Source organism: Malassezia vespertilionis, chromosome 1 (assembly GCF_029542925.1).
Source record: "Malassezia vespertilionis chromosome 1, complete sequence".
NCBI classification, from domain to species: Eukaryota; Fungi; Basidiomycota; class Malasseziomycetes; order Malasseziales; family Malasseziaceae; genus Malassezia; species Malassezia vespertilionis.
The window spans coordinates 289,079-314,969 of record NC_079247.1 but is presented as its reverse complement, the minus strand read 5'-3'; the positions used below and the strand labels follow the sequence as shown (position 1 = coordinate 314,969).

Below are 25,891 nucleotides of genomic sequence, written 5' to 3'. Positions count from 1 at the left end.
GCTATGTAGATGTCCCTGCAAATGACAAGTCCTGCAATGCAAGCTCCACCTCTCGTGCATCCTCCAACTCGGTCCCGGGACTCCCGGGCGACCATGCCGCACTGGGAGCGCGTGGCGACGAACGGCTCACGCTGCGTCCGGCAAATGCGTCGACGAGCGTGGGTGAGCGCGACGCGCGTGGCCATGCGCCGGTGTGTGCGTACGCCTGCAGCGGTGTGGAAGCCCGCGCTCCTGCCGCAAACGGCGAGCCGCTTGTCCGGCGCTCCTGGTGGCGCACTGTTTCTTTGCCACGCACGGGCGTCACCGCACTTGGCGTTGTAGGCGTCAATGGCGATGGGATCCACGGCGCGTGGGTTTCTGTCGGCCGCGTCAACGGCGAACCGCTCGAGACGCTGCGTGCAAACGCCTCGCCGACCTCATTGGCATTGTGCTGTGCCGTGGGCGATGGCGTGTGCCGCTGTGCAAGCAGTGCTTCGGCAATATTAAAGAGGAACACGATCGTAAGTGCACATCGCAGCCACGCAAGCACGGCATCGATGGCCTCGTCGGTATCTGTCGCGACACGCCCCGTACGCATCAGCGCATCAAGTGTATCATAGTATAGATCAATGGAGCGGGGGTACACGAAAGGAATGCACCACAGCGCCAGGATGCCGACAATATTCCACGAGGCGCGGCGCTGGGCCGTGGCCGGGGGCATCGGCTGTCGCGGCGCGCGCGCTGCTTTGGGCGATGCATCTAGCGTGCGTGCACCAGCTGTGCTCTGGACCTCTTTTTGCGGTGCTGTCCAGGGAACGTCGCGAGCCGCGCTTTCTCCACCGCGCGGCGTCGTTGGGCGGAGCATGGCGAACGAAGAGAGGGTGGATCACGTGCCCAAGAACAACACGGCGCGGCGCGCCTCGCTCCGCGCCATGAGCGACGCTGCGCCGTTGGCGAGTTTATCGCCTGCGCAGATCAAGCAGTTGCAGCGTGTATTTTACACGTTGGATCGCGATCATGACGATATTGTATCGGAGGCGGATGTAGCCACACAGCTGCGTGGTCTTGGGACGCCGAATGCGGCTGAGGAGGCAAAGGCATACATTGGCCAGGAGGGCGGCTCGCTGGACGCTACGTCGTACATGACGATGATGGCCACTAAGTTGGCGCCTCTGTCGGATGCACGGAAGCTGGCCGATGCGTTTGAGAGCTTTGACGAGAAGGATGCGGGCTTTGTGGATGTCGCTTTGCTGAAAGAGATTTTTGGAGACACGCCGGAGCTCTTGCAGCCATGGCTTACGCCCGCATTCCTGGACCGCTCTTGCACGCGGTTCGAGTATCGCAAGTGTACGTGGATGCATGACTGACAGCAGTGATCAGCACGCTTGCAATGGCCGAATGGGACTCGTTGTAAAATGACGGGTGCTTTCTACGCTATGCAGATGTACGACGATTGTATAACCATTCCAGCCACCTCACGCATCCTCCACGGCATCTAGGCCAAAGCGGCGCTTGACGTAGGCCACTTGTGTAGGATCGCCCGTATTCTTTGTCAGCTCGTCGCTGATTTTGACAGCGTGACGCCCCTGGATCGAGTCGAGCTTGATGACGATATTCAAGGCACTGCTCTTCTCTTCGGGGCGCGATGCACACGTAAAGTCGTTGGTCATATTCGTCCCAATGCCAAACCCAGCCATGATGCCCATCTCGGCAGCGTAGCGCTGCAGGAAAAGACAGCGTGCGACATCGAGTCCGTCGGAGAACACAACGAGTTTGGTCGATGGATCCACACCGGCTTTGCGGTACACATCGACCGCATGTCGCACGAACGCCTCGCTATCACCACTGTCCTGGCGCACACCTCGCCAGCGGCGCAGCATCTCGACCCCAGCTGGGTCCGACAAGAGATCGTCCCAAAACACGCGCGTACTAAACGTATCGGTGAGCGCGATGCTGAGGTCCTGCGACAGATTTTCTGGCGTAAATGCCGGGGGCTGGTACAATGCATCCCACAGCTGCAGCGCGCGCAAATTACTATGCTCGTATCCATTCAGCGCCGCAATCGCCATTGTCCATTCGTGTGCAATGGTTCCAACAGGCACGAGCTCAAATCGTTTCGCGAGATACATGTTGCTTGTGCCGAGCAGGCGTCCCGTGCCGGGCTGCCTCTGCACTTGTGCGGCCGCATGCACCAGGCCCTCTAGGACGTCCACATGCGTCTGCAGCGAGCGCCGCCGCCGCGTGCCAAACTCGGAGAAAGCGACTCCGTTGCGCAAGAGCGTGCGCGCCTTTTCCATTGCCATCTCGCACTGACCCTGCAATGTCCAGTCGGTGCATACATACGCAAAATAACTTTCACTAATGATGGCCATCACAGGAACTTCGTAGAGAATAATGTCTTTCCACGTCCCTTTGATCTCGAGGGAAAGGTACCCCAACTCGTCTCCCGAGGGGTGTTTGGCGGCGCTGAGCGATGTGGGTGAGTCTGTATCCTGTGCCAAGACAAATTCCACCGTCACCTGCGATGCTGGGTCCAGTTGGAAGCTCGACAAGAAAGCGAGGTACGCGGGCTGAAAATACGTGCACGTACTCTCTAGCCACGCCAGCTCATCTGGACGCACACGCAGTGTACCGAGATCTGCTGTGAGTACCCTGCATACGTACGCTCTATGCCCGTTCGGATCGCATCCACACACGCGCGCGTGAACAGCATCCGGGGCGACCGGTTCGTAAAGCGGTCTTTTGTCAGTGCATCGAAAACCTACACGTCACAAAAGCGTCCGGAAAATGATGGAGGACCGCCTGCTGCATTGTGAACTTGTACAAATCCGTATCAAGCAGCGACGGGAGCTGCACGTACGCCGTATGCGGCGCTTGCGTGTGTGCTGCCATGGTCAATGCGCCGTCGTGAAAGTGGAGGTGCGACTAGGTGCAAAGAGAGGCTATGTAGTGTCTGGAGCGTCAAATGCAGCGTACTGCGCGCGGATCTCGTCCTCCCAGCGCTCTGCAAACGACTCGGGCAGCCACCCAGCAAGGCGCGCTGTCTAAGCAAAAGACTCGACCTACCTGGATTCCCGCGAAAAATCGCCATGCTCGGCACGACCGTATTCGGCGCAAGAACAGCCCCGTCCTCGACCACGGCGCAGTCGCGCACCACACAAAACGGGCCCTGGCGTCAGTGCCGCAGCAACCTACAATCACACAGTCGCACCCGATCTTGACATAACTGCCTATTTGTGCCGCCTCGACGACAGAGCCCTTGCCTATCGCGACATGGTCCCCGATGCGCAGCGGGAAGTAGGAAAACACACTCTTGTCAGCTCATCGCCACGTACCCCTGGTGCGTCTTTGCCGGCGGACGCAGCACTGCTTCCTCGCCAATGTGCGCGTAGCGTCCCATGACCAGCACCACAGACGATCCTTTTTTTTCAGTACTGCGCACGGTCCTTGTGAGGTCACCGCGCAGCATTGCGCGGTGCGCAATAATGCACTTTCCGCCGAGCACAATATTTGCCGCGCCATACACTGCCGCTCTACGCGAGATGTTATTCCCTGTGGCTGCTGTATGGATATAGTCACTATGCATGGCGAGAGACGACCTCCACTTTACTGAAACGCGCCTGGGAGCGGATAGCGGTGCATGTCCAGCGTGGTGGTGCGCGAAACGTCGCCGTCGTCCGCCGAAGCGATGGAAAGGCCGCTCAGCGACATGCGCGCATCCATCCAGCTCTGCTGGTGCCCCGTACTCGAATCATACATACTATCGCGATGCGAGCGCTCGGGGCTATGCGGCTTGGCCGTTTGTATCGACGCGTAGTGTTCGTGGCGGGGCCTCGACGCGGCGCGCGGGGGAACGCGCGGGGGCGACACAATGATCGGCACACTCGGCTCGTCTGCTACCAAATTGGGCTCCTTCTTTCCCTGCCAAGGCAGGGCGTCGCCAGCACTCGTCGGCGTCAGCGCAGCGCTGGTCGGCGTCATGAGGGCGGGAAAGTATGTCGCGGCAAACGAGCGAAGCTCGTACATGGCCGAAGCATGCAGCGTAGTCTGTATATGCAGCAAAAACGTGACGCAGCGCTCCATAATCAACTCCAAGCCGCGCAGCAAAAAGGGCAATTCCTTCACGAGCTGGGTGTGGAGGAGCAAAAAGGTGGTGGCGCCGCTGCTAGGCTTGGCGTTTGGGCGGCGCGTGCGCTCCTGCAAATACCTGCGGTAGTCGACCTCTTTGCTTGCGCGATTTGCAAGCACAATGCGCGGGCTCTCGAGAAGCGCTTGTACCTGCTTCACCGTATGCTGCACCGTATGCGCAATTTGCTGCTCCGCGGTGCGGCAAATCGTGCCGAGGAACTCGTTCTTGAGCACGTTGCGGTACCGTGAGAGCCTGTCTACGGCGGCGAGGGCGTCAAATACGCGCCCTGCATAGTACACACGTAGCCACTCGTCGATCATTTGCAGCTCCTCCTCGTACATACGTCGCGTACACGCCGCCCAATCCGCACATTGGTCCGCAAAGAGATGCATTGCGCGCTCTGCGGCGGCGAGGCGCATCGTCAGCGCCTGAAAAAGCGGCTCGTCATCCGTCAGCGGCGCGAGCTCTTCGGACGGGCGCACATTGTTCTTGCTCATGCGCAGCGCCGCGGGCGTGCGGCGAAATGCAGAAGGGCGCGATCCTGCGGGGGTATGGAAGCCGTGCTGTGCGACAAACTCGGTACGTTTCTTGTCCTCATTGATGCGGTCGGCGACGCGCTGTATATCGCCAAGCGCGCGCGCCAGCACGGCATACTCCACGCTGTGTGCCTCGGTGCTGTCGAGGGTCAATTGGAGAAAAAGGGGGTATTTCAGGACGCGCTGCACGGGCTTGATGAGCAGCGAAGGCAGGTCCCACGCAGTCGAATGCTGGCGCGACGTCTCGTCGCACTCGCGCAGGAACGCAGCGGCAGCGGGATTGCGCGCAGTGACCTGCTTTAATCGGAGCATGGCCGGCGCATGGCGCGCACAGTAGAATGCGTAGACCTGCTCGATCTGCTCCATGTGCTGCTGGAATACGTCGGCGACACCGCGCGCTCCGTCGGCGTGCAATGCCGCGTCCAGCTGCGTGCTCATGCCCGTCGCAAGCGCGGTGCACTGCTCGAGGCCTGCGAAAATCACATGGATATCCGCCACGCTCAAGGGTGGCGCTGGCTGCGGGCTTTTGCGGCCGTGCATCGGGGAGCAAAGGCGCGACTCTGCACGCCATCCGGAGCCAAGCAGCTCCTCTTCGTTGTGAAGCGACTGGCGCGACGCGCGTTTCTCTTGGCGCGGCGGCGACATGGGATGCCGCAGCGCGGCTTGCGCGGTCGCTTCCCGAGTGCTGCTCCTTGTCGAGTAATTCGACGGGGGCCGGGCGGCGGGCGGCGATCCTGTGTGTTGCCCAGAGAGCGGCGAGCCAAAGTAGGCAGAGACGGACTGGGAGAGGGGCGTGTGGATGCCTGCGTGCAGACGTGCTTGGGCAAGATACAGTTCCTTGACGACCGTCAAATCCGCGGCGTACTTCCGCTCGGTCTCGACAAGCTCGCGGAGAACGTGGTGGCGCTGCTGCTGGCGTTTCTGTACATCGCCACTCTCGTCCAGAATGCTCGTGGTGCTCGTGAGCGCACGCTCGCTCCCTTGGCTGAGCCACTCTGCGCTCAGCGTGCCGGGCGAGACACTTGACTCGGCAAAAGGCGCACTTGGCGGCAAGTCGCGCGGCGTGGGAGATACGTCTGTGTGGGTATTGAGCCATGCATCGCTGCGCAGACGTCGGAAGAGTGGCCGAGGCGCGCGCTCTTCGTCCTCGGCGCCGCCGGCAAAGAGGCGCAGCTTGCTGACACTGGGGCGTTTGGTCACAGCATGGTCGACATCGGGCGAGGTTCCGGTGAGCGGCAGTGGCTTCTCGCGCCACTTCCCGGCCCACCACAGCGAGTGCTGCCCCCGCTGCTTGGGCTGGCGCAGCGGCGGCGTCGAGCGCCCTTGCTCGGCGTGCTCTGCCGCAGGCATGTGCGGCTGTGCCCACTCAAACGTGTCGGCATCCAAAAAGAGACCGAGCCCGCTTGGCGCAGACCGCGGCGCAGCCTCGAGCGCAGCGCAATCTTCCATCCACGCCGTGTCCTGTAAACTTGGCTGGGAAGACGCTAGGCCCGTATCGACGCCCATAGGACTCGCGCCCAGCGCCAGTATCCCGCCCATCTCGTCAATGTAGGTCGCTTCAGCGCTGCGTGCAGCACTGGGCTCGGGCGAATCGCGCGCATGTACGAGTGCGGCTCGGGACCGCATCCGTGCGATGGTCGGAGGAGCGCCAGGAGCGGCGTTTATTTCCTGGATCAGGCGAGGCGTAGAACGCGACGAGCTTATAGGAGGCGATGTATTCATAGACGCAAGACTGGTCGGCGTCCCTGCGCGACTATCGCCGCTCGCAGAGTTCTTGCGCTCGCCGTAGCGCGAGAAGGGACGCGACATGCGCAAAATGCGCGATGGCTTCCGCAATAGCCGCGGCGATTCGGCGCGGCCCGGTGTGCGATAAAAAGCCATGCCGCTTGGTGAATGCGGAAATACGTACGGCACATCACTGGGCCCAGGGTTGTCGCTGGGGTGCACACGGTGCTGCGGCGCCAAGGCGCCAATCGCCGTCGTCGGCGAGACGCTCAGCTCTGCCGGACTGCGCTGCAGGCAGTCATGCGATGCGGCACGTCGAGGGCGCCGCATCCTGCTAGATGCATCAAAATTCCGGCCTTGGTGTGTCGCTGTCTGCGCTGACATGGAGCGGCGCACGCAGCAACGTCGTGCTGCGCCGCTGCAGCCAACACGCGCTATGGTCACGTGTTACGGTCGAGCTGGTGGGCGAGAATGCGATTGTCTATTGGAAAGAGTGGTGTGCGTAGTGCTTAACAGGAGAAGTCGCGGTTGGTGGGGTCGCGTGGGATCCAGCCGTTCTTGACACCCGCCTTGTAGCTCCATTCGTCGGCATTGTGGTGTGCAACCTTCCACGTCCACATAATCCAACCGACGCCGCCTTCGTACGCGTCCGCCTGCGCCTCAAAGTTCTTTTTGAGGTTCTTTTTGAAGTCGTTGCTAAACGTGTTGGCGTTGCCCGAGCGGTTCTTGCAAGAGCCACGGCGGGTGGAGCCCGGGAAGGAGCCGTCGTAACGAGCACCCTTGAAGCGGCCGTTGAGCTCCGGCGCGCAGTCGGTGAAGGCGGGCGACCACTCGCCGACGAGCGAGTAGAGGTTCTGGTTGGCATTGCGGAAGCCGCCCTTGAGGCCGCAGTAGTAGCCAATGCGTTCGTCCTGGTGCATGGCGATCGAGGTGGGGTCAAAGAGGCGGTAAACGTGGGTGTCCATCATCACGTTTTGGTACTTGCCGTGGGGAAACTTGCCGTTCCAGAAGTTGTCTGTGGCGGGGTTCTTGAAAGCATCGCCAGCGATGACCATAAGATTCGTTTCACCACCATCGGGGTTGCGCACGGCGCGGTAGCCGCGTTTGTAAAAGTCGTAAATCTCGTTGGGGTCGCCGTTGGGCTCGTTCACCAACGAGATGCCCGTGACAGCGCTGTACTTGCTCTTGCTAAACTCACTGGCAAGAGTTTCGAGGATTTCGAGCGTGCGCCCATAGTCATCTTCGTTTCCAAGCCAGTTGGAATGGTCCGTGTGGCCGCCGTGGTCGTAGGGGTTGGCGCCGCCAGGGACAGTGTGCAGCTCAATAATCATGCTGAGGCCATGCTTCTTGGCCCAGGTAGCAGCCTCCTTAAGCTTGTCGTACTGGTTCGCCTTGACGTAGGGGTCGCCGTTGTAGGTCTTGATGCCCCAGTAGGGGAAAGGCACACGGACGTGGTTCAAATTGTACGAGGCAATCTCGGCAAAGTCATCCTCAGTAATAAAGTTGTCAATGTGCTCGCGGTAGGCGCGCTGCGCCTGGTCGTGGTCGACGTGCTTGCCGTAGGACCACTCGTCTATGACGCGATTATCGCCCGTGTTTTCGTAAAACGAGGGCACGATAAAGCTCTCAATAACGAGCCAGCCACCAACGCTAACGCCACGCACCTTCTCCTGACCATAGGCAAAACGGAGCTTGGGCTCATCACGCGTAAACAACGCGTCGGCGCGCTTCTGCAGCGCGGCAACGCGTTCTTCACGGCGCTTGTGCGGCACGGCGCGAACACTGTGCCTCGTATCCGCATGGTCATGTGCAGTGGCAACACCGTCAGCGTTGCCAGCAGAGGCAGCGACAGCAAGTGCACTCAGAAACACGGCAGCAAAAACAGATTTCGCGTGCATCGTAGGCCAGAGGAAGAGCGGAACGGCGCCGCGGACGCGCCGCGCCCGTTCGGCACGCTGCAGCATGCTTTCAAAATGACTGGCATGCAAAATGAGCCAATCACGTGGCTGAACAGGGGCTGGGGATGGGCGGCAGCAGCCGTGTGCAGCCGCGTGCAGCAACGTGCAGCAGGGGCCGCGCAGGGTGGGAACGCCACGCGTCGCATTTTTTTTCGGGTGGAGCTGCCTCGTACGTGGGCCATGGCGCGCTGGTTTTGGTGGTGCGTAGCGCTGTACGCGGCCACGCATGCCGTGTGTGGTGCGGGGGATGTAAAGGTGACGGAAAAGGTACGCGATATAGCGCCGCGCATCGCCGTGCCGCCCGTGCCGATTTTGCCCCCCCCACTCTCGTGCGTCTCGCCGTGGGCGACCGAAGCGCGCGCCGAGAACCGTGCGCTTGTGCCTGGCGGCCAGCTTGGCGCAGCGCTTGTACAAGACCTACTGGTGTGCGAACTGCCCGTGACCACACCGTGGACTGAAGGCATGCACGTAGTGCGGACCAAGGACGGCCAAAAACGCGTATATGCACTGCTCGGCGCCGTCGTCGTCCCCGAGCAGGCAAAAATTGGGCCGGAGCAGTCGCGTATTGCGGGGGCGGTCGAGACACTACCGCAGGATGCACAGCCCGCGGATCAAGCGCACGATACGCTACTGAGCTTTGCGGAGTGGAAGGAAATCCAGCTGCAAAACGAGCGGCAGCGTTCGAAATCCAAGCAGCGCGACAAGGCGCGCGATCGCAGCACTCGCAGCGATGCCGTGCCGGTGTCTGCATCGACAGCAGCGACGACGATTACTGCCAGTGCCACAGCTTCCACGACAATGCCGCAAAAAAAAGAGCCGAGCGCGCAGCCGTCCGCGCCGTTTGCGCCGAGTGTAGCGCATGCGGTCGAAGAAGTGCAGGCGCAACTTGCAGAAGCTCCGCCCGCCGCGCCCGTGCTTGCCGAAGAGAATACGAGCGAGACGCTGGCCAAGCTCAAGCACCGCTGGAACTATGCGTCTCTCGACTGCGCCGCCGTTGTCCACCAAGCGAATCCGTCGGCCAAGTTTGCCTCGACGATCTTGAGCGAAAAAAAAGACAGGTACATGCTTTCTCCATGCGGACCCGACCAGTTTGTCATTGTCGAGTTGTGCCAGCACATCCGCATCGACACCATCGTCCTTGCCAACTTGGAGTTTTTCAGCAGCATCTTCAAAATATTTTCCGTGCGCGCATCCACGAGTTTACACGCCCCAGACGCCGAATGGCGCTCACTTGGCCTGTTTCGTGCGCGGAATGTGCGCGGGCCGCAGGTGTTTACGCTCGATAAGGTATCCCCGAGCTACTACCGCTACCTGCGCATCGATTTCCTCGAGCACTATGGCTCCGAGTACTACTGCCCGGTCAGCCTGCTGCGCGTGTATGGGCGCAATGAGCGCGAGGATGCGGACGATGAGGATGCAGACGAGCAGGCCGACGAGGAAGAGGTGGACGTGGAAAGTGAGCTGCATGTGCTGCCACAGCAGCCAAGCGGAATGGACATTGCGTTTGTGCGCGGCCGCATGCTGGTATGTCCGCCTGGCATTAGCACCGTGTGGCCGTGCGAGTGTGCGTGGGAAGGTGCGCTGGATGTTGCGCCTGTGCGCACGCCGCCGACGTCCACCGACTCCGTTCCGCCGCCCAAGCCCACGAAAACGCCTGTGAAGGGCGAAAAGACGCTGTTGCACAGCGCGAGTTTGACGCCTTTGGCCAACACAACCCTGTCCGACATCCAGACTCAAGCGGCGAACCGCACAAGTACGACCATCCCTGCAAGCCCTCGCGTCACGACCAAGTCTGCCGAGCCCAAAGCGCAGGAAAAAGGCGGCGGGGAGTCGATTTACCGGACCATCACCAAACGCCTCTCTGCCCTCGAGGCCAATACCAGCTTAAGCATGGAGTATCTACAGCTCAGCAGCCAAGTGCTGCGCGACAAACTTACGCTCCTGGAGCAGTCGCAGGAATCGAGGGTCGCACAGCTCCTCACGCTGCTCAACGAGAGCAACTACAGGCAGCTCGAGACGTTCCAGAAAGAGCAGCGCGCCTCGCTGCACCACACGCACCTCAACTACGAAATGCACCAACAGCGCGCGGATTTTGAGCGCCGCGCGCTCATGACGCGGATCCAGCAGCTCAGCGACGCGTTGCAGTACGAGCGGCGCTGGGGCTTTGCCCAGCTTCTTCTTTTGCTCACGACTTTGTTGATTTTCGCATTTACACGTACTTCTGCGCTTTCTACTGCCTCGGGGCATCGCGCGCGTGCAGACTGGGCACCACCGCGTTTTGCGGCGCACCCATCAAGCCCTGTGCATGCCACCTCGCCGTTCGAAGACGATGTGCCCACCGTCGAGACGGAGCATATACAAACGGCTGCGCGCAACGACGCACGCTCTATGCCTCTTTCCCGCGACCTCACCAATATCCACCGGCCCATTCCGCTCCGCACTCGGCGCGCAAGTGCGTTTACCACACCTTCGCCCGCACGCGCCAAGCGAATGTATCGCACGCGCCCACGGATCGCGCCACAGACCATGCCGCGCCTCGCCGCGCCGGCGCCTACGCCGCAATTTTTGGCGCCCGATACCCACCCCGCGCATTCGCGCTCCTCATCTTTTGCTGCGTCTTCCGAATGGAGCGAGGGCGGGGACTATGAGTTGTGACTGTACATTGTAAACTAGCTAGCATGGGAAACTTGGTGCCACGCCTGGTATAGAGAGCTTATACCGAAAAACAGGAATAACGACGCACCGCCAAGTGTCACTGTGGTGAGAAGAGGCGCGTACGTACTGTGCTTGCCGCTGAGCCGTGCTGCGAGCATCGCACCGATCGTGACGGCAATGACAATGCACAGCAGGTGTGCGAGACTGGTGCCGATGGCGACGACGGTGACGCGCTTGGGTTAGAAAGAAAAAATACGTACATGCGTCGTGGCGAGCGCCATGGTGGTGATTTGGCTCTTATCGCCCCACTCGCCCAAGAACGAGAGGAGAAATGCCTGGCTGAATACAGGACTTACACACAAATCAAATAGATTCCGGATGCCTTGGCGCAGGAACGTGATCATGGACGTGCGCGGCGCACTGTGTAGTGCCGTACTCGCGCGCTGCAGCGTGGAGCGCGCTTCGTCGGGCATCCCTGCCTCGAGTGCATCGAGCTCGTGCTCCTCCTCGTCGACCCGGATCTCTTCCTGTGCCTCTTTCCATTCCTCGCTGATTTCGTCGCCGGACATGTGCATGCCCTGCCACAGCATGAGCCCCCCGAAGCCCAAAAAGAGCATGCCAGACAGGAAGAGGGCGTGCTGGTGAGAGAGCAGTGCGGGAAGAATCGCGCCCATAAGACTCGATAGTGTCGACATGCAAATCATAGCCAGCCAGCTTCCCCAAAAGACAAGCATGAGCGAGTGTCGCGTCGCGAGAATCGCGCTGATGAGAAACGTCTTGTCGCCCAGTTCCGAGACGGCGGTGATGGAAAAACTTTTGACCAGGCCTGCAATGTCAGCGCGCGTGAGATGTGCGCTGCGCAGCAGTGCGTCGGCAAATACACTCTCAGATGCTGTGCCATTCGCCAAAGGGACCGCTACGGACACAATCGGCGGCCGTACAATGGGCGTCGCTAGCAGACTCGTCATGGTCGCAGCGCGCAACGCTCGCATTGCCTCCACACGCAAGTACGGGGACGGCGTCCGCTATGAAAATGTGCAGCTACAGCGAATGGATGGAGGGCGGGTGCGGGCCGAGCGTAGGGGAGGTGGGTTCGGGGGATGTACAAAAATGTGGGTGGGGGCCAGTCGGTGCATCCTTGGCGTCGCGCTTGTCGGGCATGGGTGCAGTCGCGCTTGGCAGCGGCGCCTCTCGGAGCGGCACAATCGCCTCTGCATTCGTAAACACGGGGTCGAGTTCGCGGTGCAAAGAGTCGTGTGTCTGGTCGTAGGCTGAGATTTCGCTCGGGAGCAAAATGGCGCGGTCGATTGCGCCGGGAAGGCCGCGATGGCGTCCACGGAGCATGACGGCGCATACGACCAGCTTGGAAACGACGGTAAAGTCGGCAGAGAGCGAGGCAGAGCGCGGCGGCGACCCTGTGCTTATCCCGACCGTACCGTATGCCGAGACAAGCTCGTAGATGACGGTAAATATAGAAATGTAGGGATAGGTCTCGTTATCTTGCAGTTTGCTCTTCTCGGCAATGCACACGATCCAAATGGCCAGCGCAATCCACCAGAGATCGTATGCGACCTGGCGCCGCATCTGCTCTGACAGAAAGCGTCCCCAGACAGCGTCGCCATCGCTGCCGCGCGTCTGGCTGCCGGCGTCTGTTTTGGGCTCGTAAATGCCCAAGCTGCCTTCTTCGTACACGTTGGTCGAGCGGACTGCCATGGTGAGCGGGAATACGGCAAGGTACATGAGGAAGACCTGCAGCATCTGCTCTGCGGGCGACAGACTCAAGATGTCCAGCGTCTGGAATCCAGCAGAGCGAGTGGCAATCGACTGGAAGAGGGCGTCCAGGACCCAGGCGCCGGTGGAAAAAGCCTTTTTGCGTTCGCTCAGGTCGAGGATCATGATGAAGAACCAGTCGCCGATATTGACCGCGACCAGCAGCGCAAAGAGGAACCACGTATTTTCCCGAGGGAAAAGGTAGACAAAGCAGCGGCGGGGATGGTCGAGCAAGAATTGGAGCGTTTCGTACGTGCGCGACGCCTTTCTCGTCAACTTGGACGCAATCCAAATCACAAAGCGGAGCATGACGGGGTACGCGGTGTTTCCCACAAGGATGAGCACCATCATGGGAATCAGGAGCAGGTACGCATTCTGGAACCCCGCTGCCATACTGCTATCCGAAAGCGACATGCCCAAATTCGTCATTGCCGACACGGTATTGAAGACCCAGAACCACGAGGAGCTGCGGGGCGGGCGCTCTTGCCCCTCAATCTGGTCGCGGAAGCGCTGCGCGGACTTGCTCGCCATGTACGGCGTGCCGATCAAGAGACAAAGCGCGACCCAAAAGAGCCAGTAGCAGGGAATGAGCCACGCAAGCACATCCAGCGCACGGTACTCAACGCCGCCGAGCTCTTGCCGCTGCGCGGCGCTGAGGTTGTGGAAATGGGAGTTGCCCGAGACGCGCGCGTCAAATGTGAGGTACGGTGCTGGCTTGACATACTCGCCGTCAAACGTCTCCACCGCATGCATCCGGCTGAGATTTGTGGATGCCATCGTCGTGGTGCGTGCGACGCGAAGTTTGCGGCGGACGTGGACCATTTCCATAAGCCCAAGCACAAGCTCTATGGGTGTGGGAAACCCACCCAGGCCTTTGTTCATGTTCTTGGTCATGGTGCGGTGCAGCGCAAGTCGCGGGTCCGGCAGCGCTTGTTCCTTCTCGGGGTCGGTCATGGCAAACGAGAGCGTGCGTGCGCGGAGTGGGAGCGCGCTCATGGTCTGCGAGCGCACCATCTCTCGGTCGTCGTCGCGCAGCGGCGACGCAGTGCAGCTTTGCGGCTCGCTCTCGACATTCGCCATGGTCTGCGCCCGGGAAAATGTGAGGTTGCGGCGGCGCGGCGCGCTGTCCGACAAGCGGCGCGCCAGTGTCGTGTCGTTGGGCGCGTCGATGCGCACGCTCGGTCCGTGCTCAAACGCAATGCTACGGGCATTGGGCTCCTCAATGCGCACGCCGCGCTGCTCGCGCGAACTGTGCACAGGCACGCCGTACTCGTCTGTAGTTTCGGTATTGTGCAGGATGCCGTGGAGCGCCGCGGTGCCCTGAGTACCCTGGGGCGTGTGCGCTGAGGTTTCGTGCACCGGTGCTTCGTCCGTCACACGATCGGCGACCATGGTCGTCATATGCCCGGTCGGATTCACTTGCCGCGCCGGCTCGTCGATGCGGTGGACCATACCCACGGTCAACTTTTTCTTCTTGTTCTTGCCGGGCTTGGGTTTTGGCTCGGAAGGAAGAATATCCTCTTCGTGCTTGCCGAAAAAACGCAGCACCTTTTCCATGTCCTGGTGGTGCTCGCGCTGGACTTGCTGCTCGACGTCGAGCATGTGCTGCCGCGCTGACGCATTCTGCGCCATGAGGCTGCGGAATTTCCGGCTGAAAAAGTGCCTGCGCAGGAGCACAATCACGAGGCTATTCAACACAAGGTTGCCGATCACCATGAGGATGAACAAAATGATTTGCTGACCCAAAGACGTCTGGCTAATGGGCAGCGTCACAAGGCCCGTCACGGTCATGGCAGACGTCGTCAGGAACAGGCAATCGACATAGTCGATGTGATTGCCTTTGCTGCTAGACCCATAAAAGATGCCGGATGCAATCAGGATGACCACGGTGAAATACAGCAAATGCACACGCTGCGGTGAGCCACGGTGTTAAAAAAAACGTACGAAATAGTTGAGGTACGTGAGCGCAAACGCCCGGCATTTTTGCACAAACGTACGCCACAGCACTACTATCCACGGGTCATCGCCAGAAGCGCTCCCATCTACGGCCTCGTCGTCCATGGCGCACTACAAGAACAGGTCTGCGTGCAGCGTGGACCTAGCGTGCCGGCCACGTGCTCTCCACATTGCGCCCGCGCGCTTCATCCCTGTTCAGGGCGCGTGGAAGCGGCGTTGGCGACCTTGGTGTGGTCGGCAACGCTCGGCGCCGCCTCGTACACAATCTGCTGCGGCCCGCCCCGCTGCTTAGCAAGCGGCTCGCCGCGGAAGCCAAGGAACGAGATCCGTGTGCGCGGATCGGGCTCGCCTTGCTCGCCGCCCAGAGCGCCGGGGATGTACAGCGTGACGCTCTGTACGTCGGGAAAGCGCGCCGCGAGCAGCGGAATCTCGACGAGCTCGGACGTTGCAGGAATCGACTCGAGTTTCTGCGTCGCCGGTGGCGATCCGCCCGAAGCGTCGTCAAAGCCAAGCGACTCGACATTTTTGTATAGATGAATAGCGCGCGGCGTTTTTTTGGCCGGTCCTCCACGCAGCAGCAGTGCACGCAGCTTCACGCTCCCTGCAAACGGCACGGTGATGAGCAGCTCGTCGTCTACATCCGACTCCAGCACGCACGTCTCGTCCATGCGTGCATCGTACGGCTTGATAATGCCGGCTGCACTCCCCTGCTGTCAGCCACACCACGACGCACCGTCACCAGCTCGTTGAGCGCGTTCACTTGGCTGCGGTCAATCGATCCATACAGCAAATCTTGCGTGCCCTATACATGTAAGTCACGTACAACTTACCTCGCCCGGCTTGGCATGGTCGCCATCGTCATGCGTGTGGCCGTGATGCTCATGCGAACACGACATGGTGGTGCAAAACGTGCGGAATTGCCACACGCGTATGTGGAGGCGTGCGTCACATTACACTTGGTCGGTACGGCGCGCTACAGCGGCGCGGTGGCTACGGTTCTTTAGATGTATCTCAAAGTTGAGCAGCGATTCGCCGGGGCCAGGCTTGTATACCTTGCCCGGGCAGTCCAAGCACCGGATCCGCCACTGCTCTTCGAACGGCGGCGGCACGTCCTGAGGTAGTTGCCGCTGCTGAATCTGGAAGCGGTCGTGCGGGTATTTCTGCCGCGAGACCTGTGTGGCGTGCTCAAGCCACGCAGGGGGCTGCGGCAGCACAGGAGCAGGATCAGTGTCCGTATCGGAATCGCTTTCAGGGAGGAAGGACATGTCTGGACCGTCGAGCGCGCTTTGCGCAGGGCGCGCGTCGGAAAGCGGCCGCGGCGCGCCGGGCAATCTGTGCTCCTTGCCGGGCGGTGCTGCACCCGGAGGCGCCGCTCCTTGCACCGCCTCTTTCCTGGTGCCTGTCTCGAGCCGCGGGCGGTTTGCAGCACTGCCCTTGGGGGGGCCAAGACCGCCGGGAAACTGGAAATGCACATCGTACCGCTCTGTGCGGGCGCGCTTCGGCGCATAAGCGCTCTCGTCGAGCGGATCGGTGTATGGGGTGATGTTTGCGCTCGCTGCTGCGGTTGCAGCACGGCGCGATGAATGGCCCTGCGTCGCATCGGGTATGCCGCCCTGCAGGCCCCAAAGCGGCACAGACCGGATCGTTCGCTTTGGATCCTTGTCGGAGATGTTGATGCCGCGGCGCCCTTTGGTCTGGCGCCGCTTGCGCCGCAGCTCGCGCTCGTGCTCGCGCTCGAGCTGCGTCACTTCGGTGGCCGTGAGCTGGACGAGTTTCGGCGTGTATGCAGGCACCTGCGTATTCGCACGCGCCGTTCCTGGCAGCACAGGGAGAAACGCGCTGCGCACTTCCTCGTCCATGGATGCGAGCTGGTTGAAGGGGTAGCCAAGGAGGGACAGCAGCCGCAAGTGGCCACCCACCTGCTCGCGGATCGCATGCACAATCGCCGTGGTAAACTCGCCCGAGAGGCCGAGGTCCGCCGAGATTTGCTCGGCAAACTGCTCGGCGCGCAAGCCTTGGGGCGCACACACGTCCCACTCGAATTGATCGAGGAGGTTGTGCGCGCCGACGAGAATGTCCAGCTTGATGAGCACGCGCAGCTCGTCGTGTGGCGCAGGCGTTTGCGTTTGCGCGCCGGGCGCCGCGTGGTCGGGCGCTGCGCAATGTTCGCGCGCAGACAGCACGGCGTGGCGCAACGACGCCCACGCACTTTGCTGCTGCGCGTCCAGCATGCCTTGCCCCGCACTCTTTTCGCATTCGCGGTGCTGCAGGGCCATGGCGGTGGTGTACTCGCTGACCTGCGCCTGCACCGACGCTTTGATGAGCGGGACAAAGACCTTGGCTGGAAGGCCAATGTCCTCGCACATGGCGTGCGCAAACGCGTCCAGAGAACTTTCTTCTTCGGCGGCGTTCCAGGTGAATGTATCGCGCAGCTTGAACGGGTCGTGCTCGAGCTCGAGGCGGATGGGGACCAGCGTTTCCACGCCGCTGGTCGCGCGCTCGACCGCTTCACCTTGCATGGGCACGTACGGGCGCGCGCGCACCGCTTCCTGCATGCGGTGCCGCTGGGCGGGAAAGACAAGGCGCAAAGGCTCGGTGCGTAGGCACTCTAGTTTCGCGTCGCCCAGCCGCACCCACCACGGCACAGGACGTACTGCGCCAGTGGTGGGGTCGCGGTGGATGGTTTTCGCGATGCGCGCTACGAGCTCCGCGTCCATCTCTTTTTGCTGGGCGGTGCGCATCTTTACATAGTCCAGATCCTTTTCCATAATCGCACGCAGCTCCGAGGTCGCCTTTTCCGAGAGCCGCGTCCAGGGGTACTTGCTCGTCGTGGGCGGTGGCAGCTTGGTCATCCACGTGTTTTGCGGCACGATCGGCATGCCGACGGCGGACTGCGCGGGAGGGGGGCCGCCGTAAACAAGAGGGAGGTGCGCCATGGGATCAGGGTGCACGCCGGGGCGCACGCCCGGTGTGGGCGCTGCGCTGGGCGGGCGTGCAGACACGCCTGGTGCGCGAAAACCGTTCTGCGGGCTGGTGCCCGGCTGCTGCGGCATTCCAGGCGCAGGAAACGGCGCAGGCGCAGGGCGCCATGCCGTCTGCGCGCTGAATCGCGCGCCGTGCTGCGGCAAGAGCCCAAGCATGGCAGCCTCGTCGAGTCGGAGGAGCGTGCCATTGGTGTTTGCCGCGACGCCTGCATTTGGCGGCAGCTGGTTATTCCGGACCAGCACAAAGCCCATGTTGAGCAAGGCGTGAATGATGGTATAATTGGGCTGGTTCTGCGTCTTGACCACTTGCACGGCGCGCGCAATTAACGCTTGCTGCTGCTCCGTAGTCAGCGAGGGTGTCCAGTGTACGGGCGCCGCGCCTGTTTGCGTAGCTGTGCTGGATGCAGGAGGCCGTGGATTGCGCGGCGGGCGTCCACGACGTGGACCTGTGCCTGGAGGCCGGACGTGCGCGCCCGGTGACGAGCGCGATGGCAGCGTCGTCGTGGCGCTTATTGGCGGCGCGGGCCGTGGCTCAGACGCCTGCATATAGTTTTGCTGCATTGCCGGCATGCGCCCCCCCATCATTGCATTTCCTGCTGCATTCCCCGCGGCGGCGTCCATCCAGGGGCCTTGTATTATCCCGTTGAACGGCGCAGCATTCGGCATGCCTACAAAGCCCGGCGCAGCATTTTGCGCGCCCGGCATCGTGCCTTGCACACCACCTCCGTTGTTCTGTGCCGCGCCGGCGCCCCACATCGCGCCGCCGCTCCGGCCGTCGTTCCCTGACGCGCCAAACATGCACCGCGCCTCGACAATCGTGTGGCGACGTGAACGCGAGAGTCACGTGTACTAAACCTTGCGCGGTGCTATGGGAATCTTGGCAGGCTACGGCGCGCTTTTTTGGGCGCGGCGACGGAGGCTGCGCTCGCGCTTGTCCCACGCCTCGACACGGTCGTGGCGGCGGCGCAGTCCGTCCTCGCCGGCTTTGCTAAGGACACCGACAACGAGCTCTGCGACACGGACCGAGTCGCCGTTGGCAGGGATCGCGTAGGTCACCGCGCGTGGATCGACGTTGGTGTCGACAATGGCCATGGTGGGAATATTGCACTGCGTCGCTTCGCGCAGGGCGTGTGCATTCTCAGAGACGTTGAGCACAATGACCAGATCTGGCTGGTACAGCTGCGAGGCAAGCTTGGTCGTGTTGGGCGCTTCATCGCCGTCGCGGCCAGTGCGCGAGGCACTGTGTTGGATCGCCGGCGCAAGGAGCTTGGGCGCATTCGTCAGCACACCGGGCACCCAACGGTCGGTGCTTACATGGAAGCCGTTGGCGCCGAGTCGCGCGCACGCGGCGCGGATCGCGGGCTGAAGGCCGGAGCGTGTGCCGAGAATGAGAATGACACCGTCGTGCTCGGCGACACCACGCACAACCTGCACCGCGCGCCGCAGCGCCGGAAGCGTCGCGCGCTCCACGTCAATAATCGCCATCTCGTGGCGCATGCCGTAGAGGTACGGCTGAAAATTTTTCTGCACATGCGTGCGCGCGTTGCCGAGCTGCGCCGTGGCGGCGAGGAGGTGCGAGAGCGTGAGCTGATACGGCTCGAGGGGTTGCGTGCGCAGCTTATACGGCCGGAATGCGCCCTCGCGCGTCTGTGTGCTGGCCATGCCAGACATAGTGTCAAGCATGTTGCGGCGCATACGCCGCACATTGCGTTCGGCGGCGTGCGCCGCAACTTGTGGTTGCTGCTGTGCGGACTCTGTGCGCATGCGGTCCGCCGCGGCTAGCGCGGTTTGCGCGTCGGCGTGACGCACAGATATGGGCTCTTCTGGAATGGAAAATGCCCCGCTCTGGGCAGCGGTCGACACCGAGCGTGCGTGCATTCGTGCCACGGTGCGGCACAGCGCGCGCGCTGTCATCTCTAGACGCAGGCCGCGAGCGCGCCTGCGGCGAGCAGCGCTTGCCTCGGCCGATATTCGGCCGAGCCACGCAGCCATGAAAAAATTCTTGCGCAGGAAAAAGCGCCGGAGAGGCGCTCGCGGCTTTCTCCTGTTCCACGGAACTTTATCCTATTTGCAGATGTCGTCTGAAGTGCCTCCCACGAACGACTCCAACGTTTACGAGGGCGCCATTGGTATCGGTGGGTAGCTGCGGAGAACGTGTTGGCTTACGCTAGATCTCGGTACCACGTACTCTTGTGTCGGTTGGTGGACCAACGAGCGCGTTGAAATCATTGCCAATGACCAGGGTAACCGCACGACTCCCTCGTACGTTGCCTTCACCGAGAGCGAGCGTCTCATTGGTGACGGAGCCAAGAACCAGGCTGCGATGAACCCGCGCAACACGGGTATGTTTTTTTTTCTTTTTGCGCGTGCGCTGACCTTCCAGTCTTTGACGCCAAGCGTCTCATTGGCCGCCGCTTTGACGACCCCGACGTAAAGAAGGACATGCAGTCTTGGCCATTTAGCGTCATTGACCAGAGCGGCAGCCCTTACATCCAGGTCGACTACCTCGGCGAGCGCAAGACGTTTGCTCCCCAGGAAATCTCTTCCATGGTGCTCCAAAAGATGAAGGAGATTGCCGAGGCCAAGATCGGCAAGGAGGTCCAGAAGGCTGTGGTCACTGTACCTGCCTACTTTAACGACTCACAGCGTCTCGCTACGAAGGATGCCGGTATGTACACATCCGTGCAAGGATTACGCTTGAATATCCCATGCTAAGTCTGGACGGGCTCTGCCCCTTGAAGACAGCACGTATTCGCATATGCATGAGCACGGCGCGCTGAGCAATACTAACGACAGGCTCCATTTCCGGCCTTGATGTGCTGCGTATCATCAACGAGCCGACCGCCGCTGCCATTGCATACGGCCTCGACTCCAAGTCCAGCAGCGAGAAGAACGTGCTCATCTTTGACTTGGGCGGCGGCACCTTTGATGTGTCGCTCCTCAACATCACAGGCGGTGTGTTTGCTGTGAAGGCCACTGCCGGTGACACGCACTTGGGCGGTGAGGACTTTGACCACGCCCTCCTCGACTTTTTCAAAAAGGACTTTGAGCGCAAGAACAAGGTCGAAATTGGCGACGATGCGCGTGCGCTCCGCCGTCTCCGCAGCGCCTGCGAGCGTGCCAAGCGCACGCTTTCCAGTGTTACGCAGACCAGCATCGAGGTCGACTCTCTCTTTGACGGCAAGGATTTCCAGGCGAACATTACGCGTGCGCGTTTCGAGGAGATCAACGCTGCTGCGTTCAAGAGCACACTCGACCCCGTCGCCAAGGTGCTCAAAGACGCCAAGATCCCTGCCGACCGCGTCGACGATATTGTGCTCGTCGGCGGCTCTACACGTATCCCCAAGATCCAGTCACTTGTCTCGGAGTTCTTCAACGGCCGCCAGCTGAACAAGAGCATCAACCCCGACGAGGCGGTTGCCTACGGTGCCGCGGTCCAGGGCGCTGTACTGACCAACCAGACCAGCGACAAGACTGCGGACCTGCTGCTGCTCGATGTTGCGCCGCTCTCGCTCGGTGTGGCCATGCAGGGCGATTTGTTCGGTGTCGTTGTGCCCCGCAACACGCCCATTCCCTCCAACAAAACCCGCACCTTTACCACGGTGGAGGACAACCAGACCCAAGTCACATTCCCGGTGTACGAAGGCGAGCGCACCCAGTGCAAGGACAACCGTCTTCTCGGTGAGTTCGAGCTCACGGGCATTCCCCCCATGCCCCGCGGCCAGGCCGAACTTATGTGCACCTTTGAGGTAGACGCCAACGGTCTCCTCAAGGTCTCTGCACAGGACAAGGCGTCGGGCCGCAAGGCCAACATCACCATCACCAACTCTGTCGGCCGCCTGAGCTCGACCGAGATCGAGCAGATGATCAAGGACTCGGAACAGTTCAAGAATGTGGACAAAGAGTTCCAGGCCAAGCACGACTCCAAGAACGACCTCGAGGCCTATGTCCACTCTGTCGAGAGCACCGTTTCGAACCCCGCCGCCAACTTTAAGCGCGCTGCAAAGATCCAGGTCGAGCAGGAGCTGGCCAAGGCGCTCGAGGTCCTCGAGCTCAGCGACGCGTCTGCGGACGACTACCGCCGCTCCTCGCTCCGCCTCAAGCGCGCCATGCAAAAGGGCCTTGCTGGCGGCCGCTAAGCGCACCCGTAGCACTACCATACGAAAAAAATGCTAGCCTGCTATCTCGCTCCATCCATACGCGTCATGTGCCTTGCCGCCCAATTGCGATGCAATCCTACGCTGCGCCGACCATGAGCAACGTACGCAGCCTGCTGTCTGCCTTGCCGAGCAGCTCGCGCGGCGCGCCTTGCTCCACAATAGCGCCCTGCTCGAGCACCACGACGCGGTCGCAGCGACGGATCAGCGCTTCGTCGTGGCTGACGAGGAGAATCGTTTTGTCGCGCTGCCCAAGCACCACATCGGCTACTTGCGCGCGCGTCGCATGGTCCAGCGCAGCAGTGAACTCGTCGAGGAGGAGAATGTGCGCCTCGGTGCGCAGCAACGCACGCGCAATACCAAGCCGCTGCGCCTCGCCCCCCGAAAGCCGCGTAGTTGCATTCCCCAGCATCGTCGCATACTTTTCGGGAAGCGCAGAAAGAAAGGCGTGTGCGCCGGCGCGCGTGGCGGCCGCTTCGACGGCGCGCAGCGTCGCGTGGCGCCCCAACGCAATGTTTTCCTGCGCCGTGGCGGGAAAAAGACACACGTCTTGGCCGACGCTGGCTATCTGTGCGCGCAGCCAGACGGGGTCCATGCTCCGGATCGCGTGGCCGCTTAAGCAAATCGTGCCTTGGTCTGGCTCGTAGAGGCGCAGGAGCAGCGCGCCAAGCGTTGATTTTCCCGCGCCGCTCTTGCCCACCAGCGCGACGTGTTCGCCGGCGTGTACGGTGAACGATACATTGCGCAGCGGCGCAGGTCCGTGCCGCCCGTACTGGAATCCGACGTCGGTAAAAGCAATCTCTCCTCGCACGCTCGGCGTCGCTTCCCCGTGCCGGTCCGAGCCATGCTGAGAAAGACGCAAGAGGCGGTCGGTGGCGCAGAGGCCGAGGACCGCTTTGCTTGTCGCGGTAAACGAAGTGCCGAGCTGGGCTGCAAAGCCCACCGCAAAGATGAGGGGGTTGAGCACCAGCATAAATCGGTGCAGGTCGTACGTGCCATTCATCAGCAGCACCGCGCCGATGCCGTATAGAAACGCCTCAGCGGCATAGGTGATGGCTTCGGCAAGACCAGCGCCAAGCGCAACAACGTACGCGGCGCGGCGCCCTGCCTTGGCCGCGGCGTCAATGGCCGCGGCAAGCGTCTCTGCGTGCATCGCAGTCTCCATCGCGCGCTCGGCCTGGATGCTCCGGACGCGGTCGTAGAGCAGCGTGGCCATATTTTCGCGCATGGCCTTGCTCTTGCGCTCCGTCGACGAGGCAAAGTAGCCCTGCGTGCCATAGAGCCCCACGACAATGGGCAAGAGCGCGAGCATGCACAGCGTCAGCTGCCAGCCCAGCACAAACGACCAGATCAGCGTCCCGAGAATCATCGCGCAAAGCGTCACGGCCTGGCCGACGAGGTTGCCAAGGCATACGCGCGCATCTTCCGCGTCGCGCACAACCTGTGTCGTGAGCGCGCTCGGCGTATTTTGCGGCGCGTCGTACCACGCGCAGTCCTGCACGAGCAGTTGGCGCACCGCTTCTCGGCGCAGTGCTGCAATCCAGCGCGCGCCAATGGCTTCCATCCCAATCAGACGCACGCCTTTCAGCACGCCGTCGGCAACGGCAAGGCCGGCCGTGGCGCCGATCCACATCCCTACAGACTGTGCGTTTGGATTGGCAATGCCCATCATGACCTGCGTCAGGCAGAATGCAAACACAGGCGTCGTGAGGCCCGAGAGGATACAGCAACAGAGCAGGAGGAGGAGCCAGGATTTTTGCGGGACGGTGCGTGCGAGAATGCCGAGCGCCGCAAGTATCGGCGCGCGGTCGCCAAGTTTGGCTGGCTCCGGCGCCGTATCTGTGAGCGTGTGCATCGGCGAGACGGAGATGTGGGTCTTTTCCGAGGCCATGCTCCAGATACTCCCAGAAACGGGCTCTTTCTCGAGCGGCGAGGTGAGCAAGCGCGCTGATTTGGCCTCGGCAAACCATGGGTGCGCCAAGTCGCCTGCAGCGCCCTGCTCCAAGATCTGCCCTTGCTCAAGAATGTAGCAAAAGTCAGCGGGGCGGATGTGTGCGATATGGTGCGTGATGATAATGGTCGTTTGGCCATGCCTCCATATCCGCAGCGTCTCCATCACGGCTGCGGCACTCTCCGTGTCCAGCGCAGAGGTCGCCTCGTCCAGAATAAGGACCGGGGGGTGCTGCAGAAACGCACGCGCAAGCGCAACTCGCTGCTTTTGGCCACGGCTCAGCGTCGTTCCGCGCTGGCCAAGCACCGTAGCAAAGCCTTCGGGGAGCAGTTGCAGCACATCGTCCAAGCGCGCGGCCCACGCGGCTTCGCGCACGGAAATGGACGAGGTGCAGCCCATCGCGATATTATCGTACATACTCTTCTCCAAGATCAAGGGGTCCTGCACGAGCCCACGCACCTGTGCGCGAAACCACGCCGTGTCCAAGGTGGCGAGCGCTTGGCCATCGAGGGCAACGCTGCCCAGCTGCGGCGCGCGCAGCTTCAGCAGCAGCTCGACCACCGTGCTTTTTCCGCTCCCGCTGCGGCCCACGACAAAGGTGAGCTCGCCGGGAGAAAAGTGCATCGAAATACCACACAGCACAGGGACGCTTGGGCGTGTAGGATACGCGTACCACACCCGGTCCAGCGACATCTCTCCACGGCACGAGTCGGGCGTAATGCAAAGGCGCGGCGCCATTTCAATGTCGTGGCTTTTTTCCTGCGTGCCGTGCTCATCATTGTCCGCCGCAGGGGCCACGGGCTGGGAACGTGCGACGGCGTCCAAGTTCGCCGCGCTGTGCTTGCCGGTCTCGAGGAAATGGAGGCGCTGCAATATGCCTTGCAGCTGGCCCATCGCCATCAAGCTCGCCAAGAATGTGGAGAGTACCACGTCGGGGCCGGTTTTGTGCGTGCGGACCAAATGGCTCCCATACCCAAACCCCTGCACAAAGGTCATGAGCGCGAGCGTGGATACAATGCCGAATCGCACGCCCCACACGACGCACACGCGCTTGTACAGCGCGCGGCACCGCTCGATACACGCGTCGAGTGCGGCGCGTTGCATGTTCTCCGCATGGAATGCCTTGAGTGTCTTGATGGCCGACGTGGTCTTTTCCACGAGCGCGGCCAGCTGGACCGACTCGATGCGCTCCGCCGCAAGCATCGGCGCGCCCAGCATCTCGCCCACCACCGTGGCAATCGCCACAAGCGGCAGCGCGGCAAAAATCACCAGCGCAAGTTTCCACGAGCGCGTGAGTGCATATACGGCGCTTGCAAGCATGGACGCCGCGTGCAGGAGCAAATAGCCCATTTGCGAGCCCATTGCCATGCGCACCTCGTCTGTATCGCGAAGAAAAAGAGCCATGATGCCTGCAGCGCCCGCATCCTTGCCCGTATCGGCGCTTTGGAGGCCCATGCCCAAATCGTACCAGTCCGCCTCTTTCAGGAAAAGCTGCCGGGACACGTACGTGCGCCATCCACGCGCGCCGTGCTCGCCGACCACTAGCCATAGCGCCGTACTCGACGCACGCAAGACCAAGGTGCCGCCCGCGAGGCCAAGCAGCACGTAGATATCGGTAAGCACGCTCGAGCGCAGCACTTCGTTTGCGCCGGGCTGGCTCTTGTCGTACGCGGTGAACGCGCCAAATGCTCGGCCAATGACGTGTGTCATGCCTACAGGAAGGCCGCCCGTTGCGACGGATATCAGTAGTGCAGGAAGGAGAAGCATGAGCTTGTCTTGCCAGGGCAGCCAGCGGTACATGCCGCAAAGCGAGCGCCGCACGACTGGCTTTACGATCTTGGTCGGCACATGCTGTGCAAGCTGCGGCGGCGGATCAGTCGCTGCATGCGTATACGTGAGATCAAAACACGGCGTGCGCGGCGAAGAGAGCGGCGTGACGGTCTCGAACGCGGACAGCGCGCCGCAATCAAGAGATTCTTGCTGCGCGCGAAGCTGCGCGATAAACTCGTCCGTGTGCACCGCGTCAAGTGACAGGTGCCATGGCTTTGCACTCTTGTCATCCGACTCAATGCTCGACATGGCGTGGGGCAG

General features: G+C 61.6%; 13 protein-coding genes across 13 annotated transcripts; 3 read left to right on the top strand and 10 right to left on the bottom strand.

Annotated features, from left to right (window-relative positions):
- Position 1: 1 nt before the first annotated feature.
- MVES1_000185 (uncharacterized protein) lies at positions 2–844 on the bottom strand (the record flags this gene model as incomplete). The annotated part of the gene is made up of 1 exon (XM_056205047.1): positions 2–844. One exon carries the CDS (start codon positions 842–844, stop codon positions 2–4), a length of 843 nt encoding a protein of 280 aa, XP_056061022.1.
- Positions 845–911: 67 nt separating this feature from the next.
- MVES1_000184 (uncharacterized protein) lies at positions 912–1,346 on the top strand (the record flags this gene model as incomplete). The annotated part of the gene is made up of 1 exon (XM_056205046.1): positions 912–1,346. One exon carries the CDS (start codon positions 912–914, stop codon positions 1,344–1,346), a length of 435 nt encoding a protein of 144 aa, XP_056061021.1.
- Positions 1,347–1,454: 108 nt separating this feature from the next.
- On the bottom strand, positions 1,455–2,871 carry NPT1 (nicotinate phosphoribosyltransferase; the record flags this gene model as incomplete). Its single annotated transcript, XM_056205045.1, has 3 exons — positions 1,455–2,617; positions 2,644–2,718; positions 2,745–2,871. The coding sequence occupies 3 exons, from the start codon at positions 2,869–2,871 to the stop codon at positions 1,455–1,457; spliced, it is 1,365 nt and encodes a 454-aa protein (XP_056061020.1).
- A 50-nt stretch (positions 2,872–2,921) lies between these two features.
- MVES1_000182 (uncharacterized protein) lies at positions 2,922–3,448 on the bottom strand (the record flags this gene model as incomplete). Its single annotated transcript, XM_056205044.1, has 4 exons — positions 2,922–3,019; positions 3,046–3,148; positions 3,175–3,205; positions 3,315–3,448. 4 exons carry the CDS (start codon positions 3,446–3,448, stop codon positions 2,922–2,924), a joined length of 366 nt encoding a protein of 121 aa, XP_056061019.1.
- Positions 3,449–3,585: 137 nt separating this feature from the next.
- Positions 3,586–6,753, bottom strand: MVES1_000181 (uncharacterized protein; the record flags this gene model as incomplete). The annotated part of the gene is made up of 1 exon (XM_056205043.1): positions 3,586–6,753. One exon carries the CDS (start codon positions 6,751–6,753, stop codon positions 3,586–3,588), a length of 3,168 nt encoding a protein of 1,055 aa, XP_056061018.1.
- A 125-nt stretch (positions 6,754–6,878) lies between these two features.
- MVES1_000180 (glucan 1,3-beta-glucosidase) lies at positions 6,879–8,267 on the bottom strand (the record flags this gene model as incomplete). The annotated part of the gene is made up of 1 exon (XM_056205042.1): positions 6,879–8,267. One exon carries the CDS (start codon positions 8,265–8,267, stop codon positions 6,879–6,881), a length of 1,389 nt encoding a protein of 462 aa, XP_056061017.1.
- A 240-nt stretch (positions 8,268–8,507) lies between these two features.
- MVES1_000179 (uncharacterized protein) lies at positions 8,508–10,982 on the top strand (the record flags this gene model as incomplete). Its single annotated transcript, XM_056205041.1, has 1 exon — positions 8,508–10,982. One exon carries the CDS (start codon positions 8,508–8,510, stop codon positions 10,980–10,982), a length of 2,475 nt encoding a protein of 824 aa, XP_056061016.1.
- Positions 10,983–11,079: 97 nt separating this feature from the next.
- Positions 11,080–11,950, bottom strand: GDT1 (GCR1-dependent translation factor 1; the record flags this gene model as incomplete). The annotated part of the gene is made up of 4 exons (XM_056205040.1): positions 11,080–11,082; positions 11,110–11,120; positions 11,146–11,215; positions 11,243–11,950. The coding sequence occupies 4 exons, from the start codon at positions 11,948–11,950 to the stop codon at positions 11,080–11,082; spliced, it is 792 nt and encodes a 263-aa protein (XP_056061015.1).
- Positions 11,951–12,023: 73 nt separating this feature from the next.
- On the bottom strand, positions 12,024–15,604 carry MVES1_000177 (uncharacterized protein; the record flags this gene model as incomplete). Its single annotated transcript, XM_056205039.1, has 4 exons — positions 12,024–14,663; positions 14,933–15,415; positions 15,442–15,510; positions 15,539–15,604. 4 exons carry the CDS (start codon positions 15,602–15,604, stop codon positions 12,024–12,026), a joined length of 3,258 nt encoding a protein of 1,085 aa, XP_056061014.1.
- Positions 15,605–15,658: 54 nt separating this feature from the next.
- Positions 15,659–18,448, bottom strand: SNF5 (SWI/SNF chromatin-remodeling complex subunit; the record flags this gene model as incomplete). Its single annotated transcript, XM_056205038.1, has 1 exon — positions 15,659–18,448. One exon carries the CDS (start codon positions 18,446–18,448, stop codon positions 15,659–15,661), a length of 2,790 nt encoding a protein of 929 aa, XP_056061013.1.
- A 129-nt stretch (positions 18,449–18,577) lies between these two features.
- Positions 18,578–19,570, bottom strand: MVES1_000175 (uncharacterized protein; the record flags this gene model as incomplete). The annotated part of the gene is made up of 1 exon (XM_056205037.1): positions 18,578–19,570. One exon carries the CDS (start codon positions 19,568–19,570, stop codon positions 18,578–18,580), a length of 993 nt encoding a protein of 330 aa, XP_056061012.1.
- Positions 19,571–19,766: 196 nt separating this feature from the next.
- SSB1 (Heat shock protein ssb1) lies at positions 19,767–21,831 on the top strand (the record flags this gene model as incomplete). Its single annotated transcript, XM_056205036.1, has 4 exons — positions 19,767–19,827; positions 19,864–20,034; positions 20,076–20,360; positions 20,489–21,831. The coding sequence occupies 4 exons, from the start codon at positions 19,767–19,769 to the stop codon at positions 21,829–21,831; spliced, it is 1,860 nt and encodes a 619-aa protein (XP_056061011.1).
- A 97-nt stretch (positions 21,832–21,928) lies between these two features.
- Positions 21,929–25,879, bottom strand: HST6 (ABC-type xenobiotic transporter; the record flags this gene model as incomplete). Its single annotated transcript, XM_056205035.1, has 1 exon — positions 21,929–25,879. One exon carries the CDS (start codon positions 25,877–25,879, stop codon positions 21,929–21,931), a length of 3,951 nt encoding a protein of 1,316 aa, XP_056061010.1.
- Positions 25,880–25,891: the final 12 nt, after the last annotated feature.